The sequence below is a fragment of the Vanellus vanellus genome (assembly GCF_965231255.1).
Source record: "Vanellus vanellus genome assembly, chromosome: 12".
NCBI classification, from domain to species: Eukaryota; Metazoa; Chordata; class Aves; order Charadriiformes; family Charadriidae; genus Vanellus; species Vanellus vanellus.
Window position 1 is genome coordinate 4,902,861 of NC_138917.1, and position 22,813 is coordinate 4,925,673.

At 38.7% G+C, this 22,813-nt stretch overlaps 2 protein-coding genes across 2 annotated transcripts in view; both read left to right on the forward strand.

Moving 5' to 3' along the window:
* LOC309676955 (hypoxanthine-guanine phosphoribosyltransferase-like) overlaps window positions 1-18,138 on the forward strand; it is a gene marked incomplete at both ends in the record, with an annotated part of 114,956 nt that extends 96,818 nt beyond the window's left edge. Inside the window, 8 exons of the mRNA XM_082489621.1 lie at window positions 12,493-12,599; window positions 13,299-13,482; window positions 14,384-14,446; window positions 14,982-14,999; window positions 15,208-15,290; window positions 16,344-16,390; window positions 17,061-17,137; window positions 18,091-18,138. Of these exons, the coding sequence (XP_082345747.1) occupies window positions 12,493-12,599; window positions 13,299-13,482; window positions 14,384-14,446; window positions 14,982-14,999; window positions 15,208-15,290; window positions 16,344-16,390; window positions 17,061-17,137; window positions 18,091-18,138 (627 nt within the window). The remainder of the gene's footprint in view (window positions 1-12,492; window positions 12,600-13,298; window positions 13,483-14,383; window positions 14,447-14,981; window positions 15,000-15,207; window positions 15,291-16,343; window positions 16,391-17,060; window positions 17,138-18,090) is intronic.
* A 1,551-nt stretch (window positions 18,139-19,689) lies between these two features.
* NUDT7 (nudix hydrolase 7) lies at window positions 19,690-22,587 on the forward strand. Its single transcript, XM_082489341.1, has 4 exons — window positions 19,690-19,732; window positions 20,007-20,160; window positions 21,224-21,382; window positions 21,957-22,587. Exons 1-4 carry the CDS (start codon window positions 19,698-19,700, stop codon window positions 22,338-22,340), a joined length of 732 nt encoding a protein of 243 aa, XP_082345467.1. The 5' UTR covers window positions 19,690-19,697; the 3' UTR covers window positions 22,341-22,587.
* Window positions 22,588-22,813: the final 226 nt, after the last annotated feature.

Here is a 22,813-nt window from a genome sequence, read left to right on the forward strand (position 1 = left end):
GGACTAAGCCCTTGCTATGTTACCATGCTTGGCTCCTTGTCCTTTAGGTAGCAGTTGTCCCTTGCTGCTCCCTGGCAGCTTATTCCTTAGCCTTTCCTAGCTTCCACATAGAAAACACAGCTTGAGATAACGGATTTTTTAAAAAATACACTTAAGCATAACAACATACTGTGTGTTTTAACCCAGAAACCTTTGCTTTGAGCCCCTTGACACAGCTGTGTCAGAGTACTATTATACCCCCTAGCTGTCCAAAACTTCTTTTTCTTTTAATATCTTGTCTTATTTTTCCTGGGTAGACTCACTATATGCACCATATTATTCATACAAAAACTTTGCTATTACAGCCTCTTACCAACAGTGTCTTTGTGGAATTTTTTGAACTGAAAATATAAAGATCTTAATGTCTTGGATTCTACCTATGACACCTAGACAACCCTCCCTTCTGCCACTCCACAATGCAGCTGTGACAGACATTCTCTTAGAAGATGAGACGCTGCAAAGCTGCATATGAGATTTTTTTCAGTTCCAGTTTATTCTATGCCTGAATCATTCTAACTTCTTTAGTTCCATGACTGAAGCCAGACTGAAGCCTTAGTACGTGCCTGAAGTTAAGAATGGTTTTAGCTATTGCTGTCAATAGGGATAGTCCTTAATGCAGACTTTTGTGCTTTCCCAAATTGGACCCCTACCGATTAAAATGAATTTTTGAAAAGCCAGTCATGGTGGATGATGCTTTAAAATGGAAGCTGTTTAAGAAGATACTTAAAAGAAGATACTTGAATAATTGCTCTAATGAAAACTGAACATGTCTGGAAATGACCAAAATTATCACAAGCTGTCTTCCATGAGTTTAACGTTCTTCTTTTCTGTTAATAAAAGCCAAGATGTTAGAGCTTTTCCAGCTTTACCATACAGCGGTGCATTTTTAGATTTGTGGCTAGACTGAGTGATCTTCAGCCAGCATCTGAGTCCACAGTCTTACATTCTGGTTTCTCTTGATTACCACTGCATCGTATCTTCTACAGAGCCATCTTTTTTTCAGTCAGTGCTGGATGGCACTTTCTGAAATGCACGTTAACAGCAACAAAGCAAAAAGAAAAGCAAGTTGCCTAGTCACATAAGGGCATCACACAATGTTACATAAGGTTATTAGTTTTATGTCAGTTTTGGCATACAGTCAAATGAAAAGTGGAAAAGACTAGTTAAGGATTGAAGAATGTATGCTGTTTGCCTTTGTTAATACTCAACCATGGGTTTTAGCTTCACTATGGCATACTCTTGTGAATGGCTGAACAGAGCAAAAACCAGTTGCTATGTCCACTGCGCATAAAAACTCATGTGACTCTTCCTTATTAATAGGCTTGGAAGATCCTTTAGATGACATCAAGCTTTCTGCTCTGAACCAAGGTGCTTCTAGGAGTGTTGAAAACAAACCTAATTTGTTCTTATTGAATGAGATGCTCACTGCCATTATGAAAATTAATAGGAAGTTAATTTCACTGAGTTTGGGGCATCTAAGAACAGTGCCAGTCCAGCAATACATCAAAACCAGATAAACAGTTTTAAATTAAAGAAGACTGTGTATAAATGAGAAAATGGATTTTATCAATCTCTTTCAAACAAAACAATTTGATATAAACAAGCACAAGAAAACTATTACATTTTAAATATTAGTATTATTTGAGGGTTAAAATTTAGATAACATTAATTCCACTTTCTAAACAGACGATGGCAACACAGCACCAAATAAAAAAAAATAAATAAAAGTAATATAACAAATTATATAAACAGTGTGATGTGTATTGAGGGCATAATTCATTCATTTCAATTAAGGAAGGACTTTTTATTACCTCTAATGGGGATAAAAGCGAATTATGTTGAAAGTAGATGTTGCTTATTTTTGTGTTATAGCTTTCCCTCATAAAAGAAAATGTGAGAGAAAATAAAATATGTTAGAAGAGGTTGGAAATTGTTGAGTGGAAGGAGATAATGAAATCAAAAGCAAAACAAGGACAAGTGTTCAAGGAGGAAGACATTAACCAGGTCAAAAGTTGCCATGAGTGCAGAATTAAGAAATGAGAGCTCTAACATTTCCCATGAAAAAAACTCAGTGAATGGAGAGAAATTAGAGGTGATATGTGATGGGAAAAAAGAAAGAAGGTAGCTGATGAGGAGAATGAGATTATGCTTTTACAATGGAAAAGATGAAATACTACTTGTGAGATGCAAGAACCAGGTGGAAACGAGTTCATTGAATAAGGTGACAGGATATTAGAACAAGGTAAGTTTTTCTCTCATTACTAGAATAAGAGGAAACTTTCAAGGAGAGTGAAGGCATGAAATCCGAGTGCTGGAAGTGGGAAAAGACAAAGTTTTCAGCAATATGAAAAACGTATATCACAACATACTGGAGAGCATTCAAAAGAGGGCCACGAAGATGATCAAAGGGCTGGAGAACTTGCCCTATAGGGATAGACCTAAAGAGTTAAGGTTTTTTCTCCCTGGAGAAGAGAAGGCTTGGGGGGACCTCATCACAGAATTCCAGAACTTAAAAGGCAGCTAGAAAGAGGATGGAGGCTCCCTCCTCACAAGGTGCCGCATGGAGAAGACAAGGGGCAACGGATACAAGTTGCACCAGGTTAGTTTTCATGTTGATATAAGAAAGAAATTTTTTATATTGAGAACAATCATTCACTGGAACAACCTCTCCAGGAATGTGACAGCGTCCCCAGTACTGGAGGTTTTCAAGCTGCTATTGGACAGAGTGCTAGATAACGTCATCTAGGCTCCCTTTCCCACAAAAGGTTGGACCAGATGATCTTTCAAGGTCCCTTTCAACCTGGGCTTTTCAATGATTCTTTACTAGGAGTTACTGACTTTACAATGGTGCAAGCCGCCTATGGAATTCAAATGCTCAACTACGTAAACAGATTCCAAAGAGTCATCTATGCCACCAGATTCAACAGGACATAACAGGAGTAGTTTGATGGAAATCTGAGGGAGGAATTGAAAACCTGAGAACCAGTAACAGAAACTTTCTCTTTGTTCCCTCCATTGTCTTATGAAACTGTACTGACCAACACTGAATTTCCTTTTTATATTGTGAGCAAGCCTGCACAGCCAATGCACGTTGGCGGTGGTTTTCACTGCAAACTGCCAATCACTGGAATCGCCTGTAAGTAAACACAAGTAGCAGCAGTAAAAACTCTCTAAGCAAGCTCATAGAAAAGTCTCATCTTCATTATTCAACATCTCAACAAAAGGCATTGGCAACACGGAAATAGCTGATTTTATAAAATTGAGATTTAGAGATGAGCTATCTTTATTTGAATGCAGTAATTGCATGGTATTTTAAGAAAGCATTCTTTTTATTTTACCAAAAATGCATAGTCCACATTTTTCTTACATGCTGTTATGGGAAGACGGCACTTAGCTTTTCTAATAGTCAAACATGGCTTTGCAGAACAGAACATTGTTAATAATTAAAAATAGCTATTAGAAAAAACTAGAAGGAAGAATTTTAGACTATTTTAAAATGTGGCCTCTCTGTGGTATATATTTTTATACTATGTTTTAAGGTCTCGAGTAATAGCAAAATCATACAAAGGTAATACAAGTAATCTGAAATCCACTGCACACAGTTCTATTTTAACTCAGCAATTCACACCGAATTCTTTCAGTGCAATAAGAATGAATTCAGGAAAATAAATATCCAAGGAGGAATATGGATTTAATTGTTATGCTGTTACATTGCTAAAATAAAACAGCTGTGATCACACACTCAGATAAAGCCATTGTTCAACAAATATTTTTATTAAACATCTCTGTAGTGAAGATGAGTCCAGCTCCCCAAGAGCAGAGCAGACCGCTTCCTGGACCACCCATTGCTCCCTAGGTAAAACAATTCATCCAGCTGTTGGGGGGTGGGGGGGAATTTGATCAGACACACTGGACGCTGTGGCAGTTATGGAGCAACTCGTGTTTGCTCACTGACATATTAAACTATAACAACCGTATTTTAACATTCAAGTAAATAGACCAGAATCTTTTTTCCAAATCATTAATTTGACCACTAGCTAATGACAGCAACAGTGTTTCTTAAATGGCACCTTCCCAAAAATAACAATGACCTGCACAGCCCACAGGAGAGTATTCTCAGAAAACTAAGGGCAGCTGATTACAGGAGGCAATGGGGGAAAAGCAGGCACATAGGAAGGTCAGAGGTACAACAGGAGCAGTCAGGAAAATAAATTGGTCATGGTCGTACAGCAAATAAACTGTGTGTCAGAGCTGTGAACAAAATCCAGAAGTCCCAATTCCTTGTCTCTCTGCTCTATTGCCCCACGCCTAACCAGATCCACTCTCAAAACGACTTTCTAATATAGACAGTTCAGGAGACCGAAACATTTTTCCTATCTACAAAACAAATGTAGAAAAGGGTATATAAAGGTTTCCTTCACACAGTAGCTCCACCATTTATGTTATGGCCAGAAGACTTTGTTAATAAATATCGTACATTTCATCTGGGTCAGCAAGCAAAATATCTGAGTCTGCAGAATTTGTCATTAGTCTATTTAAGAATTGGTGTCAGTGTATTTTCAAGAATTATTCACACTTAAATGAGTCACCTTTTACAGGGCTGTTTCCTTCAAGTTCTGCCATCAGTCTGTGTTTCCTAGATGTTGGGGGTATTAGAAGAGTTGTGAAAGGAGAAGACTTTTTCAAGCACAACATTTATAAATATCCAATATTGGTTGAGACGTAGAACAGTTTTCTGTTTCAGTAAAATAATAAAAATCTCATATTCAGACCAGACAGAAAATAGCCAAGGAAAGCATACGGGTTCATACCCATGACATTTTCTATGTAAAAGAGCTACATAATCTACCGGAGTAGATATGATAAAGACTTAAAATTGTGCAATTGTTTCTAATTTCTAATTGTAAACATGCACTGTTTACCACAGGATGTGCAGTGTGGTTTTTCCAGTTTTTCAGCAAACCAGTTAAGCAGCTAGTCTTACTAAGACTTAAAAGTGCCAAACAAAAAACAGATTTAGGATGGGCTCCAAACTACAGAAGTCGAGCCATTTCAAAGTGTATTAATCGGTTTTCTTAATAGCACATCAGGCACTGAATACAAGTGCTCAATTTTCATTTAAGGCTTTATCAGCCACTTGAAACATGGAGTCCATGGGTCAAGTCTTCAGTGGTGCAAATCAGAGCAGTCTTCCTGTAATCCACAATTATACAAGGTTAGAACTGGTCTAAATATTTAAGATGCCTGTTTTAAATTACTTGATTGTATTGCATTTCGGTGAGATATCTATATACTTACTAATTGAACACAGAGTTTCTTAGTCTAGAAAGTCTGCTTCATAAAATGTAGGTTTTTCTTCCCCTTTGGCAAGTATCATCTTCCATGGTAGAGGCTTCCATCTAGTGGACACCTTCTCTGATGCTTTATTTGTAAGGTTTTAGTAATTTAAAGGAGCAGTTGTACAATACATCCAATATAATTTATTTGCTTTCTGATTTAAAATAATTAAAAGAAAAGGCCTGACAGGACTTAATTAGTGCCTTTAAAATTATTGCAGCAGTCTCAAGACCAGTTACTTCAAAGTGGAATACAATGTAAAACTGTTTAACAAACTTAGGTATGCAAACAGCAAAACCATGTCCTGAAAAAACTAATTATTGATTCAGTTGTTCAAGGAATAGATACAAAGACAAGAGCAGTGTTGTTCTGTATTGATTGGCTGCTGTTTTACCAAGCTATCAGTGCTGGTCTACCTAATCTCCAGGCTGTTTGTATGGGCTACGCTTCGTGGCTTTTTCAGTATCCTGTTATTTAGAGGAGGGCAATAGATTGATAAGTAACTTTCTTGGTTTCCTCAAAACATTTAACTTTAAAAGGATGCACTTGGGGCTCCTATATGGAACAAATACATACCCACTTAAACTTTTTGGTTCTTTCCTATGGGAGTATGAGCACATAATTTACAATGGAGAAACCACCTAAGGATGCCAATTGACTAAATTCTATTTTCATTATTCAGCAATGACAAAGGGCTGCCTTAGCATGAAGCTTTCACCTGTTAATTTTTCTTTCATCAGAAGGTGTCAATAAAAACATTCATTGTAGCAGTAACTTTCATCATGTAAATCTCAGCCCACTACTAATTGAGACCACTAACACATTTATTGGATTTTCAAGTACTTGCAAGGTGATAGTGGTATGTTTTTACTATTACGGTTCTATGGAATTTACTGAGAATACTAAATTCATTCAAATAAATATGATCTGGGAAGTAGTTTTCTGAGTTTCAGAGAGAGAAGTAGAGGCTTCTTGAATCAGCTTAAAGTTAATTGAAAGTGTATGTTTTTCTCAACACTAAACTTTTCTCTTCCAAGTCTCCCAGAATTCAAAAATCTACGTTTTCCCACGTGGGCCGTTGACCTAACTATTTCTCATTAATTCTTTCATAAAGTTTTGGAGGCCACATGGTGGCCTGTCTAACATTTTCCATCTATGGGGATTTTGGTAGAACACACCTATTTTCCCAGTCAATTAGAAGAATCTCATTCCAGCTGAACAGATGCCCACATCACAAAGCAATGTCACAACAGTCTCTTTTGTTGTCAGTTTCTCTAAAGAGAAATCGGTACTTGTTAAGAAAATTTAATATTAATATAACTATATAATACATGCATATATATGCATGCACCTTTTGTGAATGAAATTTTTCTGCTCTTTCTAAAAGAGGACTCTAGTCAAAAAGTGACTGCTCATTTGTAGCTCAGAAAATACTCCCAATGCAGCAAAAACTCAGAAATAAATTCAATAGGAGGGATTTTCTGCAATCTTTTTCTGAAACAGAATTAAACAAGACTTAAGAACTGGGCCCAGTTCAAATCAGATCAAACAGTATGGTGCCTAAAGGAGACACAAAGATTTGCAATGTCCAGTGTATAATTTATCAAAATGTGAGTAATGTGGAATCAAACTTGCCTCAGGTAAACACTTCAGGGATTTATAAAAGTCATTTACGTAACAGAAGTGGTTTTCTAATAGACAGAACCAAACCATACATATTACATTTGAGAATATTTTAAGGTGGCCTGTTCAAAGAGAAGGCTGCCTAGTACATGTGATCTGCAGTCAAGGTTTCCCTATACAAAGATTAAGCATGCAAAAATTACATAATATAGAGAAGAACAGAGCATTTAAAAAAAGGGCAGAGCTAAATTGGGTGCTACAGATCATATCAGATATGCACAAAAAATTTATTTCTTCACTGTAATTTCAATAACTATATGCAGTTAAGATTGCTGGAATTGTGAAGTGAGATAGAGCCAATAATTAGCCCCCTCATTAGAAAGAGGTTTAAAATAAGTAGTCTCACTCCTACTGTTGATTTTAGCAAAACTGCACTGAATTCTGTTTAAATGTGGAAAACTACATGAGATTCAACAAACAAATGTGAAACCTCTATGTGTCTTTTTTTTTCCTGTAAATAATAAGAAAATAATTATTTAAATCCTAGAACTATTCATATAAAGCTGTAGGTGTGATACATGGGCAATTGGTATGAGCAATATTGCAGCACTTAGTATTCTATCACGGCATCATCCTCTCAGGGCTCTCTAGAGCACCGACATCCTTTTAGGGCAGCTAAATTACACTAGGTCGAAATGCTCAGGAGAGGGGAAACATACAAACTAGTCTGGGAGTCCCCCCCCTTTTCTTTCTCCTGATTTTCTCCACAAGCAATGTATGTTTGCAAGAGTTCCCCAGCACTGCCATGGTTCACCTTTCTTTTGGCAGCTGGAATAAGGAAAGGAGAATATCTCTGCTCAAGCTCACTGTTTAAGGGTATGGTTTTTGTTCACACTTTCTTTCAATGGAGGATTTTGTTGAGGAAATACTCCAGGTTTTTGAACACAAGTTACTACCAGCTAGAAAGGAGTGTTTTACACTAGGAATTAGAAAAACAAGGCTTTTGACAAGATAGGGAGTTCACATACGTAAGGTAGGGTAAATGATAGGGAATTAGTAGAAGGAAAGTATTGCTAACTGCATAAAATGGGGGCCAAGTAGCCTTGAGGCATTAACAGTTTCCAAATAGTACTACTATTTAATGTATCACTGAAAGCTGTGGATATGCCCATTAATCCACTTGGAAGAGCATTTCTGCATTATCCCAAGTGTTATCAGACACGATCTGAAGAGCATTTGTGAGACTATAAAGGAATAAGAAAAATCTTCTTTCAATAATGTGCCTTGTCCCCAAGAAAACACTAAACTAGTTGAATTAATAAAATGTACCCAATCTGGTAAGAACATTCTGTAACATGTTGTATGCAAGCTGGCTTTAGCTTATTTTGTTAGTAGGATTAATTTTTAGAAATCTAAGACTCTCATGTTAATCCCAGATAATAGTGCAGTTTGGTACACTAAAATAATCAGATCACAGTGAATGTCAGCACGATTTGATTTTAAATGATGTGAAACATGTTACTGGAACTATCGCCCCCTCATTTTATGAAAGGATCTCCAGGAAGAATGTCAGACAGGGTTCACCATGTCTCAACAGCTGCAGACCTCTATTTCAAGTCATCTTTAAAAATATGGCTTTGTTTATTCAAATACTGATTTTTTGACAGCAAGTTAGGACAAGAATTTTAAAAAGATGTGGACTTTATCACCACAATGGATGTGCAAATATTGTGTAAGAAACTGGTATAGAAAACTACCTTCTACACACATACCACTGAATTACCACCTGCTACAACCAAATATCTGTTTCGTGTTTCCAATTAAAAAAACACTACCCTACCTACCTAGTCCTTCCCACTAATTTGATTCATGAGCTTCCTTTTTGCATCTCCCTCGTTCCCCATATCTTTTCTCTGATTGGTTGCAGCAGGACTCATGCCTATTTTATTTCTGGTTAATCCGATTAAGTAAAAACCTGGGATTGTGATGTCAGTGCATTAGTAAAAGGAAGCAATGCTTCCTGTAGGAAGGATGGCAATTTTGACCTTTTAGAAGCAGGTCATGATCTGACTGCAAGATGAAAATTGAGCAAGGCAAACTGCAGTAATAATACCAACTCATTCTCCGATAGCATAGTTCAAAGTAAGATTATGGCTCATGGACTGCAGGTAAGAAAGCATAATGCACTCATATTTGGTTATTTGATTGAAAGGAGCTTTAGGTGTGGGGGAAGAGGTTAGCTTCAGCAAAAATAGTAGAACATTAGAAATACTGGCTAATGAAAGGCCTTTTTTCTTATATTTACTCAGGAGAAAAATTGGCTTTCAGAACAGAAGCATCTTAATAGACTTTTTTTTTTTTACAAAGTTATGACATTATTTATTTCACTTTAGTATATTCATATTCTTTCATTCTGTGCTGATGAAACAATACTTATTTACAAATCTATTGTACAAAATTGTTGTAGTTCATTTGTTCCCCCCTTAAACTCAGAAACCTACACCAGTAAATGAACAACAGATGAGACTGAATCTAAATTAAGCAACTAATTCCTCAAGTTATAAGCTCATGATTTAAAAATTTAATGACTTTGTGTGATAGTTTAGTAGATTGCTTTATTATAATGGGAAGCTGCTGTATTATTTAGCATGTGCCACAATATAAATGCTTTTATGAGCCTGTAAGGTATATGCAGCATGTTGCTATGGTGATGTGGTGCTCAAACTGATGCAATCCTTAAGGTTCTGTTCATGAACCTTTCAGCAGACCTTAAAAAAATGCTTCAGACTAAGCAACAAAGAAGATATTAAGGTAGCAGACATTGTTTGCATAAAATAGTCTCAATGAGCACAGTTAACTAAATAAAAGGTACTAAACTGCACTGTCGGAGTAGCTATAAGCAGTAATCGCTACGCACACCTGTATGCTTCAATATTAGCTTTATTCAATAGTTATATTAACATGGACAAAGCTCATCCCTCACTTGAGCTAATCCAGTTTCCATGCCTCTCATTAAATGCAGCAGGAAGCTAAATTCATTGGCAACAAGGCTGAAGTTCAACTTGCTGTGCAGATGAAAGCCCAAATTATAACTCCAAAAGCAAATTGTAAGGCTGAAGTCCATTAAATATGGCAATCACTATCGTGACAGGGCAAAAGAAAAACTGCTCAAATTGCAGGTAGCGTAGTCATTGCATTTAAGCTGTAGTTATGCAGAATGCAAGAGAGATGGGGATCTTGGGGGAAAAACAAACAAACAAAACCAAACAACAACAACAACAAAACCAAACAAATCAAAACTCAACACCAAACCAAACAACCCACTCTACAGCACTTTTTAAACTGTTTATTGTGTCAGTGACTACCCTTAAGGGTGCTTTTCCTATACTCCAAATGAAAACAATGCTTATGTGTTCCAGTAGTCTCAAATAAACAGTCTTGCAACTTTGACCAATGCTTCTAATTATGTCCTATCATCCCTGCTTCTTGTTGACAGACTCCCATATCCTGTATATGCATTCTGTCTGTCACCACTAGCAACCTCACACAGGCAGAAATTACCCATTTCAAACTGGCCAACTGGGTTAATATAACACTCAACTATAAGCAGTTCTGCTCTACATTAAAGCCTGCTCATAGATGCTACTGTCTAGCTTCATCTACAGCTGATAACACTGTTAACTGCCAGTATCTCTTCCAAGATTAATAAAGTACAAAGTAACCTAATTTAAAGCAATCCTTTACCTAAGCTTTCACTTTGTTGACATCAGCCACGAAGAATATAGTAACTAAACCAGGCAAAATAGTACAGCTGACACTCTAAACAGTGCTCAACTGCAAGGCTATTCTGTAAGTCTAACTTGGCACATCAAGGTCTATCAATTTTGAGTACTTGCAGAACATGGTTAGTTCAGCCAGGGTGAGATTCTCTATGCATTGCCTTGTACTATGATAATCTGTTCTTTGAAATGCTTGTTAACACCTGTCTCTCTAGTTGTATCATTAAATGAAGCAGGCTATTTGTGGCCAATTTAAAATAAACAGCAGTAATTGGCTATCTCATTTTTGTGGCTGCTGTGAGTTTTGCAAGTAATAACCTACTCTTGTTCCCTACAGTCCATTTTTCCTTTCTTCCTAAGCACTCATCTCTCCTAAGCCAAAGAAAGAGAATTAAAAACAATTCATCTGTCTAAAGAGTTGCAGGTGTTAACTTGTTTGTTAGGAATACTTTATGCTTCTACTGCCTAGTTCATAGCTCTGTGCTGTCCATCAGCAAGCCACTGTATTGAATTCTGTTGAATGCAACTGGTGTGTAGATAACCTATTTTGCACGAGTGAAGCTTTAAGCCAGCTTTGAATTTTTCTTTCAATTAGTTCTGTATTTTTTAACAATAACAGGGCAATATTAGATGTGTCGAAATCTAATTTGATGATTTTCTGAACTTATTTCTAATACTTACATATTAGCCCTCTTATTCACAATTGTTTCTACCTCATTATATTTTTTCTTCCCTGCTTTTGTACCACCATTTCATAAATGAACAAAGACCAAAGCATCCATCATGGTCTTGAAGGGTGGTAGAATCAAAGGACGCAGATCTGTTTGGGGCCAAAAGACTAGTCAGAAGAGAAGCCCAAATGGAGAATATGTAACTTCTACACAACCAGACACCTCTGGTGCAACAGCCTGGAGCCAGCACGTTGAAAAAAGAACCATAACTCTAAACCTGACGGCAAAACTGTTAAGGCCCTGATCTGTGGGAAGTAGCTATGGCATCTCCCCAACCATGCTGAGGAGCAATCTGCTAGCAGGGCTGAACTGCAGCTCAGTAGATCTCTAGTTTCCGCCTACGGACACCCACAGCAGCTTCTCCTCTTCCCACTACCACCTCAAAGCTTCTTCTTTGGGTTAAGTTGCCTCCCCTGTCCTCTGAGACAGCTGATGGTTGGTATGTGCTTACCTCTGTCAAAAGTTCAGTTGTGAATTCGCACTTTGGAGACAGAGTTTTCTTTTTTACACAATGGAAAATGACGGTCAAGGTAGTACAATGCCCCAAAGTCACCTTGTGACTGGAGATCAAGCTGTAATCCCAATCTACTTGCCTTAAATTTTAATTTTTGCTTGTCTACCACACAAGCAAGCTACTGCACTCTGCAGAAGGGGAAATGGAGAATACAAAAGGGGGGGTTGTTCTTGTTTTGGGTGTTTGTTATGAGTTGATGGTGGTTGAGAATTTCTCTTATAATTACTGGGGCAAAGTAGTTCTCTATCCATTTACATCTCAGACAAGCACAGTAGCTACTGAGTTATCAGACAGATTGTGAAATGTTCTATAGAAAATTCAAAAACTCTCAGACGTGTTTTTATTCTGACACATTATTGGGTGTGTGCAGGCGGGCAGAGGAGTCTTTCTCCTCATTATCAGAGACTGGAAGCTTTTTTCCTGTGTGGCTCTGTCTTTACTATTAGAACTATTTTCCTTTCACTTGCAGATAAGAGATGAAGAAAGTGGCTATAACAAAAATCTATTTTGTATTCCTAAGCATTATGAAGAAGATTTAGAAACAGTCTTCATTCCTCATGGACTCATCCTGGACAGGTACTAGAGTAAACAACAAAGAGTAGTGATAGTGATGCCAACGATCCATTTCCCTCCAAATGAAAAGACTGAGGCCCTACCCTGCATAGCCCATGAGAAACGTGGAAACCCTGCAGCCATAACTCTTGTGTTCTGGAGTTTTATGGAGAGGATTCCTCTACAACTCCAGTTAAGTTTCCATGTTATCTCAAATATCTCAAGTTTTCCTATCCTGCATTGTTTAGAGAGATGGATTAAATCAAAAGTATGTTTTAAACTGAAAGACTGTAGATTTAGATCAGACATTAGGAAGAAATTCTTTATTGTGATGGTGGTGAGACACTGGAACAGGTTGCCCAGGGAAGCTGAAGATGCCCCATCCCTGGAAGTGTTCAAGGCCAGGCTGGATGGGGCTTTGAGCAACCTGGTCTAGTGGGAGGTGTCCCTGCCCATGTCAGAGGGTTGGAACTAGACAATCTTTAAGGTGCCTTCCAACTCAACCCAATTCAATCATTCTATTATTCTATGTCAAGAGGAGTAGGCATCATCTTGTGAACTGCAAATATGTAACTAACTTCCCTATGTCTTACTGCTGTCACAATTTGCTGGTTATTAAATCCTAACAGCAAGATCAGATTAACTTGGGCATTGCTTAATATATGGACAAACAAATATGATATACAAAATACTTATACAGGATTTGGTTTTATTTCCTTCCAGGACAGAACGTTTGGCTAGAGATATCATGCAAGATATGGGAAGCCATCACATTGTTGCACTCTGTGTCCTTAAAGGAGGCTATAAATTCTTTGCTGATTTGCTGGACCATATAAAAGCACTAAATCAAAATGGTGATAAATCTGTGCCTATTACTGTGGATTTTGTTAGAATAAAAAGCTACTGTGTAAGCAATTTTGTTTTCTTTGCAAAATTGACTCTCCCCATAGATTGACATTCTGAATACTGGTAGTCTACATGAAAACCCCACAAAAATTGAGTTTATGCATATATCCTCTTCAGCGCAACTCAATTTATTACATACTGAAAAGTAACTGATTTATCGATCTGCCCCAAAGATCACATGGATATTGTATATTCACTAGAATGAGCACATAGCAGAACACTTAACATGATAAAGCCAGGGTCAGGTCTCCAACATCCTCCTCTCCAGCCCAAAGCTTCCATACAGGTTCTACTCTGTCCTTACCACGGCACCCTTTGGCAGGAGGGGGCATAGAGAGGACCTTAGCATCAGAGACTTGCTTATTGTCTCTCTCTGCATTATTTTTCATTCCTACAGATAATATTGGAGAGACTCGTTTTCATAATCTGTGTGTTGGGAACAGGTATCTTTTGAGTGAACCAACCATAGCTGGCCTGAGCCAAAAAATGTAAAGCAATGACTTATGCTATTTTTTTCCATTTTATTTTCTCCCCTCTTTGAAGGCTAGAGCTCTGTGCACTGATCAGCATTTAAACCGTGCTAAATACAACAGTTTATGATATCCTATAATTTTTTTTCATAGAATTCTAAACTAAATCTGTGGTAACAAAAATAGCTGAAAGCAATGGTGTCTATTCCATGAATATGGATGTACTGTTGTTCCATGCAAACATCTGTCTGCACTGATACTTCACTTTCTCCTCCTGCTCTCAGCTACTTAAAAGCTGTTTTACTGAAGGAGTGCTGTGTAAAGTTGCAAGTTGATAGAGGAAAAGCAAGAGCAGCACATCATTCATAAACATACAAGATAACGCTCTTGAGCATGTTTTATGTGACTTCCCTCTCTCCTTTCTCCTTCTAGAATGATTCCCCTACAGAAAAAATCAGTATTGTTGGTGAGGAACTGTCTACACTAAATGGGAAGGTATGAATTAGCATTTTCAGCTTTTAAGGGGAAAGAACAGTTCTTACCTGTATCTTCCAGGAAATCCATCTTTATTAAGCTTTTGATACTATGTATTTACAGCCACTTAACACTGGTTTAAAATACCACGCTTTGAAACAGTGAGTAATTCCCACTGATCTCAATGTAAACTTAATGTGATCAATACTGAATGCTTCTAAAGATCCTATTCCACACTTTTATTCCACAGCCCCCAGAAATGAACCATCTTAAACTGACTCACGCGGTATGGTTCTAGAATGCTATTGCTATACATAGAATAATATATAAAACGTGACATAGGTGGCTTTCTCACATTATTTTATGCTTCCATAAACACTTACAGAAAGACTCTTCAGAAAGCAGTAAAATAACTTAAGCGACAAGCTCCTTTGAAAATCAATTGCAAATTACTTGTAACTGAAATTTGTAGTGAGAACTTTTCCAGTGTATAATTCACTGAATGTTGCCATGTAAATATTTTCTTTTCTTTCTCTCCCTACATGATCTTTTCCAGAATGTGTTAGTAGTAGAGGTAAGTAAAGGTTGGAGTGTGGAGGTGGGGAATGACATGGACGTTTTTCTCCCTGTTTTGCAAGTTAATACCTATTGCATACAAAACAACAATTAATTATGTTACTGTGTTGTCAGGGTTGCTGACTGGGTTTTATGCTTTAAATTAATCTACTGACAAACTGTTTTTTCTTTCAGACTCAGAGGATAATTTTTTTTATCTCTTTCAGGACATTATTGAGACTGGTAGAACAATGAAAGCACTACTTTCAAAACTAAAAGACAACGAACCAAAGATGGTAAAAGTTGTAAGGTACAGTGATATGGCCACTTACTAATGTATTGTAATGAGAAGATACAGCAAAATCATTTAGGTGAATAGTCAGTGTATGCTGGTGGGTGTTTGGGTTTTGTGTGGTTTGAAGTTTGGGGGAAGAGGAATAAAAAGCAGGAAGGAACCCTTATCCAGCTGGTGAAAAACTAAGTATTAATTAAACTGGAAAATTTACATATGCCCCACCACCTTCATTGTTAAAATGAATAAAAAACGTTTCCTGGCTCTTTTTGTGTAATCCATAAAGTCTGATGGATTCCCTGTTTTTTTACCTCCTTATGTTTGAAGGAAATTCAATTCTTTCCATAGGTTTCCTAACAACTTCTCAGTTGCCTCAATACTACAATGACAACACTCATAATTTTTCTTAATATCCTCAGTAATACAGGTTTTCAGGTCATACAGATTTTCAGAATCTAAGAGTTTGTCAGCACTTGCAAGATGACTTCTAGATCTGCTTTTAGATGACCTCTAAAAGGAATTTTTTTAGAATATCCCTGTCTCTGTCAAGTAATCATGATGCTTTGAAAAACCACTTCTTGGGTTATGTACCAGTTATGCTGCTCCTAGTGACTGTCCAGGAGGTTCTCAGTTTCTTCAGAAGTGCACAGGAAAAGCAAGAATGGATATGACTTTGTGGAAGAAATCATAGTGACGTTGCAGAGCTTGTCCTCTTCTCCCTCCCTCCCTCCCCGCCAAAATCTTTACATGCCACTTTAAGTCGCTTACCTGTATATGCTGTTCTAGTATGCTGATACATTGCTACATGAAAAGATAATGATTTGGGATACAGAATTGAAGAGAACTAAATGTAAAACAATAGAGTTGTTTGGGCCTTCAGAACGAACCTAGATCAGAGCCTTCACTTCTTCCTCAATTATAACGCTGAACTCTTTCTGTTACAATAATGTCATTGTTTTAATTTAACTGCATGATTGTAGAAGCTTATGGGCAAGGGTGGGAGAAGTGAAGTATACAACTTAGAGCAAGATATATTTTTAAAAACATAACTTTCTCTGCTCTGCCTTACAGCCTGCTTGTTAAAAGGACACATCGAAGTCCAGGTTACAGACCAGACTGTAAGTATTGCATTTTTTCTGGTTGTCCAAAATATGACCTCATAATTTCACTTCATGCAGTAAGTTTGAAAACTGGCACGTAAGTTTCAATAAGGCCAAGAGAAATGGGGAGAAAAGACACCAAAATTTGTAAACTGACAACCAGCTATCCTATGCTGAAACCTCATGACCACCTTTTTTTTTCCTGGTTGGTCTGAATGCAGGTTTGGCTATTTGTTACCAGATAATAGAATCAAACCTTAAAATTGTATTGTTTGCCTTTGACCCTATAAGGCATTTTTTTGACTCTGCATTAAACTTGCCTTGTTTTCAAACTGAAAATCCCTACTGAGTTGCAGTGCATCTACTTTTACACAACTAAAATCTCACTCCTTGTCTCCCTCTCCCGTGACTACCTCCTAAGTAGGTTTTAAATAATTATTTTGTTCTTAAAATACATTCTCTTAACATTTTAATTGTATTACTAGCTGAAGGGGGTGGTATAGATTCTAATCTTTGTCATCAATTGACAGGTCTGATTCTTAAAGAAGCATGCTAAGTTCCTTGAAAGCAAGATGATGTATTTGTTAGGTATTGCTCTTAAATAGCTGAAGCACGCGTTGAATACAAACTGTGTACTTAAAAGCTATTTACACCACCCAAGAATAAAAAGAATTGTGTTTTGTTACAGATATAGGCTTTGAAATTCCAGATAAATTTGTGGTTGGATATGCTCTTGATTATAATGAGTACTTCAGAGATCTAAATGTAAGTACATACATGCGTGCCTCAATTGTTACCTATATGACTGTTACCACAGCTAACAAGCAAGAACATTAGATTATACTAGGAGCTTCTCAACAATTAACAGAATTTCAAATCTGACTAGAAACTTCCATTAAAAGGGCAAAACCACTGTTAACATGCCAAGCTGATAATTCCACGCAAATGCGTAAGAACTTGTTTATGATTTACCTTTTCATGAATCTACTCCACAAGTCTTGTGGCCCAGCTGTGCTGTACGATATTCTGAATCCTCCAGGACTGTTGGCAGCATAAAATATGCTGGCTCCATCTGAAAAGAAAGCAACTTGTAATTTGGCTTTAATTTGATGTTTGCCTGTCCTAGTGAAATCCTATGTTGCTCTTTTCTAGCCAAGTCTTTAAGATGGCTGTGTGTGGCCTGTGTGTGAATGTTTTTCCTACACTGTATAACATGTCCATCAAGATATTTTTTCCTTTGTTCCATTACAGCCTCCTTAGGCTGCACTGAGTAGTAGACTTGGAAAGAGCATAACTGATAGAAAGAGCTGATCTTTTTCCCCCTCCTTAGTTTAAAAAATACTGTCTTAAATCTGGGTAAGTTGAAAAGTTTTTCATTTGCAAGTCTTTTTAACAAGACAAACCAGTTCTGTTAAAGGCACATACCGTATCTATGCTATTGCAAAGCAGTATGAAGAAGGATACAATAATTGAACAAACCTGACCTCTTCAGAATATACAAATCTATAAATTACAGATGAGCTTAGAAGCAATCTTAACATTTCAATTTTACTGCAAGTCGTAAACTTGCAACCAAATTTGCAAAGATTTCTCTTGTGGTTTGTTTTCTTTACAATGCCAGGAATATGACTGAAAATCATTCTTGAATTTTTTATGAAGGCAAAGATTGACTAAAGTTACTAAAGTGGTCCTTTTTTTTTTTTTTTTTTTTTTTTTAGCACATCTGCATTCTGAAAGAGAAAGCCAAAGAGAAATACAGGATCTGATCACATCAGTCTTCTGGAACAATAGTTCAGTGGCATGTACAGCTGTGTGGATGAATAATAAGTAGTAATCTACTAATTGTGCTCTTTTCACTGAAGAACTACAACATTTTCCAAAAATAGTATTCTACATATTTTTTCCTTTAATGATTATTTAAAACAGCTTAAAGGTGAATTAGTTCTGTTCAAATTTCATTGAAACCTGAAGAGAACACTGGCCATAAAATGGGTATTTTATTCTGCTGGAATCACCAGGGACACAGCCAGGACCTGTACACGTGTATGTAATTATGTTTGGGTTTTAATTTACTATATAAAGTAAGACACTATGCATATGGTATATAAACTGCACTTCTTTTTACATGTGTGCCTGTGTGTGTAAATATATACACATGTACTTTCTGTAACAAATAGCCTGAATAATCTCAGGTCCTTAAATGCTTAAGTCAACTGTACAAAGTGCATACCACACGGAAAATACATTTGGTTTCTTTAGCTTAATGCAATGAAAACATTAACATCACGTAACATTAAGGTAACTACACTGAGATTACTTCTTATACATTCCATATAACTTGGGGTGTTGTGTCTTGTTTTTTGAGGGATCCAGGATTGATTGTACCATTGTGGTGTTACTTGAACTGCAGTTTAACACTGATTACTAGCTGTTAAGACTGGATGATAAACCATTATAGCAGAAAATTACTTCTGCTACTCGTCTGTCCCTAATGAGAACTGGAATTTTACTGCCCAGAAACTGCACCAAGCTGGAGGCAGTCTCTGACATCTCACTGTTCCCCACCTGTACTAAATGATTAAAATAAGCTCTGAGACCTTGGCGGTTTTGGGGTTTGTTTTTTTTTTTCGATTGTGAATTAAGAGTACCGAGCTAGGCGTCGGTGTTCAAGAGGGTCTGTCGATCTCCTTTAGCTTTTAAGAGCCTTGGGCTGTAGGCGGCCAGGCTCTGACAGGGGTGCCGTGCTCCTTTCCAGAGCCCCGAGAGCCTCAGGCTGTGGCCTGTCACACCATCCGCCCTTCAAAGCGGATGAGAAGAAGAACTCTAGAGCCTGTACGGACGGATCCCTTACCTACAGCAGCGGGAACGGCTCGTACTGGAGCCGAGCGCCGCTCGCTCGCTGCCGCCGCCCTCACCCCTCAGGGCGGGCCGCGGCTCAGCGGGGTGCCACACCAAACCGCTCGGCAGGTGTCTGCTTTTTCCAGCTGGAAAGAGGACTGCTGGCAGCTAATAACGCCGCCCTTCTCCGGGTCACTGTAGCCCGGGGAAGCTGTCACCGATACCTCGCTGTCCCTGTGAAGCGGCCCTGGAAAGGGACCTTGTCCGCAGAGCCCAGCCCGGGCCTCCCCTCAGCGCCAGCCCGGCGGCGGGAACGCCGCGCGCAGCCGCCCACGCCAGGGCTCCCCCGCCTCTTGGCCTACCCGCCGCCAATCAGAAGGCGGAGCTCGGAGATCTCGCGTGCTGATTGGAGAAACCAGCCGTCGGTCAGAGGGAGAGGTGGGAGGTGAAGGGGGAGAGTCCGCTCTCGGGTAGGGGAGTGGCAAAGATGGCAGCTGCGGAGCGGGAGGCTGAGCAGGAAAGGTAGTGGTCCTCCCTGGCCCCTCCTCAGCGGCCCCTGTGTGCTGCCCCGTTGTCCCCCGGAAGGCAATCAGGCAGCAGAGAGGAGAGGCCTTCCCGGGCCTTGGGGGGGGGGAAGGCGGGGCGGTGTGTCAGCGGCCGCGTCCCTGCGGCCGCCGGCAGCCGCTGGGGTCGGCTCTGTGGTAAAACCCCTCCCGCGGTGCCTGCGGGGTGCTGGGGGCCGGGGTGCGGCCTCGGGGTGTCACGGCGCTGCTTGCTGCTTTCTGTTTGCTTCTAGACCGACCGTAAAAGAGAAAGCGCGGCTGCGCCTGAGGGAGTTCGATGTCGGAGACAAGTTCTCCCGCTTGCCGCTGCCCAAAGCCTCCGTCCTCCTGCCGCTGCTGGTGCGGGAGGGCAGGCTGCACCTCCTGCTCACCGTCAGGGCCATGCAGGTGGGTGCCGCGGCCAGGGCCGGGCGCTGGGGGACGCGAGTGGCGCCCCAGCGGGCTGGCTTGAGGGGGAATAAATACTTGTGTTCTCACTCGCAGTCCCATCCGCAGGTTCCAGGGCCTGCTGTTCACACTTCAGTCCAGGCAACATGGCCGAGGGTAGAAGCAGGCATTTTTATACACCGATGATTCTAGTGTTCACATGCCAGAAAAACGCTGGGTACCCAGAAACCTGCGACAGTGCAAGATGAATTCCAGATCAGAAAAGGAAATTTTGATTGTTTACTATGACTTACATGAGAAAACTGGCAATGCAGTGCAGGCTTTATTAATGTGACTTTTCAATCTGCGTTTAACATTACTCTTCTCTCCCTTTTATATATGAAATGAAAGGCAACAACCTAAGTCCCCCAGAACTCTTCTGCCAGCATTTTTTCTTTTAGAGGTCTTGTTTTCCACACATACACCCCCCCCAATCAACTGCCTGTATTCAGAGATTATTTACTTGTCTGGATTTTTGTTGCTGAAAAATTGAAGGTTTTTTGGGTCTTGCTTAGAAATATGAAGACCCTAATAATTACAGTTACTTGGCTGATAGACTGATTGTTGGTGATCTTTGATATGCAAGTGTATTACTATAATGTACTTAAAGGTACGTTATTTGAATGTGTATTTTAGAAGTTCTTGCTCTTAAACCTTGAGTATTTTAATCTCATGATTCAAGTTGTCCGTGTAGATTGATCTGTCAGTCTCTTATGCAAGCAAGATGATGAAATATGTATTAAAGCAGAAGGTATAGTATTACTTACACAATATCGTACAAATGATATGTGTATTTCTGCTAGTGAAGCTTTATGGATTGGGTAGAGGCCCAACTTTTTCTTGTGTAGCTCGATAAGGCACATTTCTTCCCATCTGCAGAAACCCCTCAACCATCATTTCCAGCTTCTTTGACTGGAAAGAGGAATCAAACATAAAGTGTTCTGCAAAATGAACAGGTGTCTGTGCATCCAAGAAGAAATGTAGCATTTGTGATATTTAACAGTAGTACTGCTTTAAATTCTAGCTGAGAAGATCACCAGGGGAAGTGTGTTTTCCAGGAGGTAAAAGTGAAGCAACTGATAAAGATGAAATTGATACTGCTCTCCGAGAAGCTAAAGAAGAAGTGGGGCTGCAGCCAGAGAAGGTGGATGTGGTCTGTAGGCTTGTGCCTGGAATTGATAAAGTAAGCAATAAACCGAGTAAGTCAGCGTATCGTTAGAAAATAAGCTTGTGTTATTTTCTTTTGTAAGGTTGATAACGACCTTTTCAAACCCATAACTGTAAATAACCACCGCTGCTTAAAGTGTGCAGCCTGTGTTGCCAGCACAGTGAAGGGAGGAGGTTCTTGCTCTGTATTTGGCACTTGTGAGAACACATTTGGAGTACCATGTCCAGTTATGGACACACTGGAGTACCAGAAAGACAGTGGTAAACTGGTGAGAGCCAGTGGAGATCCAGGAAGATAGTAAGGGGGCTGCAACACCTGGGTTATGAGGAGAGACTGAGAAGTGGGTTTGCTCAGCCTGAGGATGAGAAAGCTAGCAGAGGATCTAGCTGCCCTCTTAACGTACCTCTGAGGTGATTAAAGAGGTGATACCAGACTCTTCTTAAGGCAGTGGACACAAACAGCAACAAATGAAATTTTAATGAGAGAAAATCTTAAAATAACATTCTTTTACTTGGTAGAAACTTAGTGTTTGGGTGTTTTTGTTGTGTTTTGTTGTTTTGTTTTGTTTTTGTTTTTTTTTTCCTTTTAGATGAATCACTTGGTAACACCAGTTGTAGGATTTATAGAGGATACATTCCAGGCCGTTCCTAATCCAGATGAAGTGAGTGATGTTTTTGTCGTGCCATTGGACTACTTTATCAAACCCTTAAATTACAAGACCTTGCCTTTTAAAACCTCATCTGGGTACTTAAGTTGGGTGCACTGCTTTATATATCATGACCATGAACGTAAAACATCATTCAAGATATGGGGACTTACCGCACACTTTGCTGTATTTCTTGCTCTTGTAATTTTTGGGAAGAGACCTACTTATGAAGTTGATTATGATCTTGACAACTTAGTTTCATCCTCTGAGAATAACTTCATGAACTTATATGCATCCTTATATGAAAGAAAGAAGAGTAATCTTTGACAAACTGGTCTGGCAATTAATTTATATTGAAGGAGGAAAAAGGTTTTTGTTTATTCCCTTTGTACTATCATTTGATGGAATTTCACACTTGAATTTCTTCTGAATTGGGAACCTGTTAAAATTTATTTTTAAATAATCTTTTTAGGTTGACAAGCCCTAACTAGGTTCATATCATTTTTAATCTGTTTTGGAATTGCCAAAAGCACATGGTATTTTTGATGGACTTAATAAACAGGTTTGGAAGATCTGTTTCAGTTTCTGCCTTTATTTTGTGTGATCTAATACACTTTCTGTGGTTTGCCTTCTGTATAATGAGATAATACTATTTTATCTAATTTTCGTTTGTTTGTATTAGAATATGGAAACTTTTGGGAATTTGTCTGTCTCTTGCTGTGTGGCATACTATATATGGACAACATAAAGACACCATACAAGACTGTATGCATTATGAAATGAACAATAAAAATATAAAA

Excerpts from the sequence above, each read along its gene's own strand:
- NUDT7 (XM_082489341.1), top strand. The coding sequence starts at position 19,698 with ATGGCAGCTGCGGAGCGGGAGGCTGAGCAGGAAAG. Across the intron at positions 19,733-20,006 it reads CGGGAGGCTGAGCAGGAAAG|ACCGACCGTAAAAGAGAAAG; the intron begins GTAGTGGTCCTC and ends GTTTGCTTCTAG. Across the intron at positions 20,161-21,223 it reads TCACCGTCAGGGCCATGCAG|CTGAGAAGATCACCAGGGGA; the intron begins GTGGGTGCCGCG and ends TTTAAATTCTAG.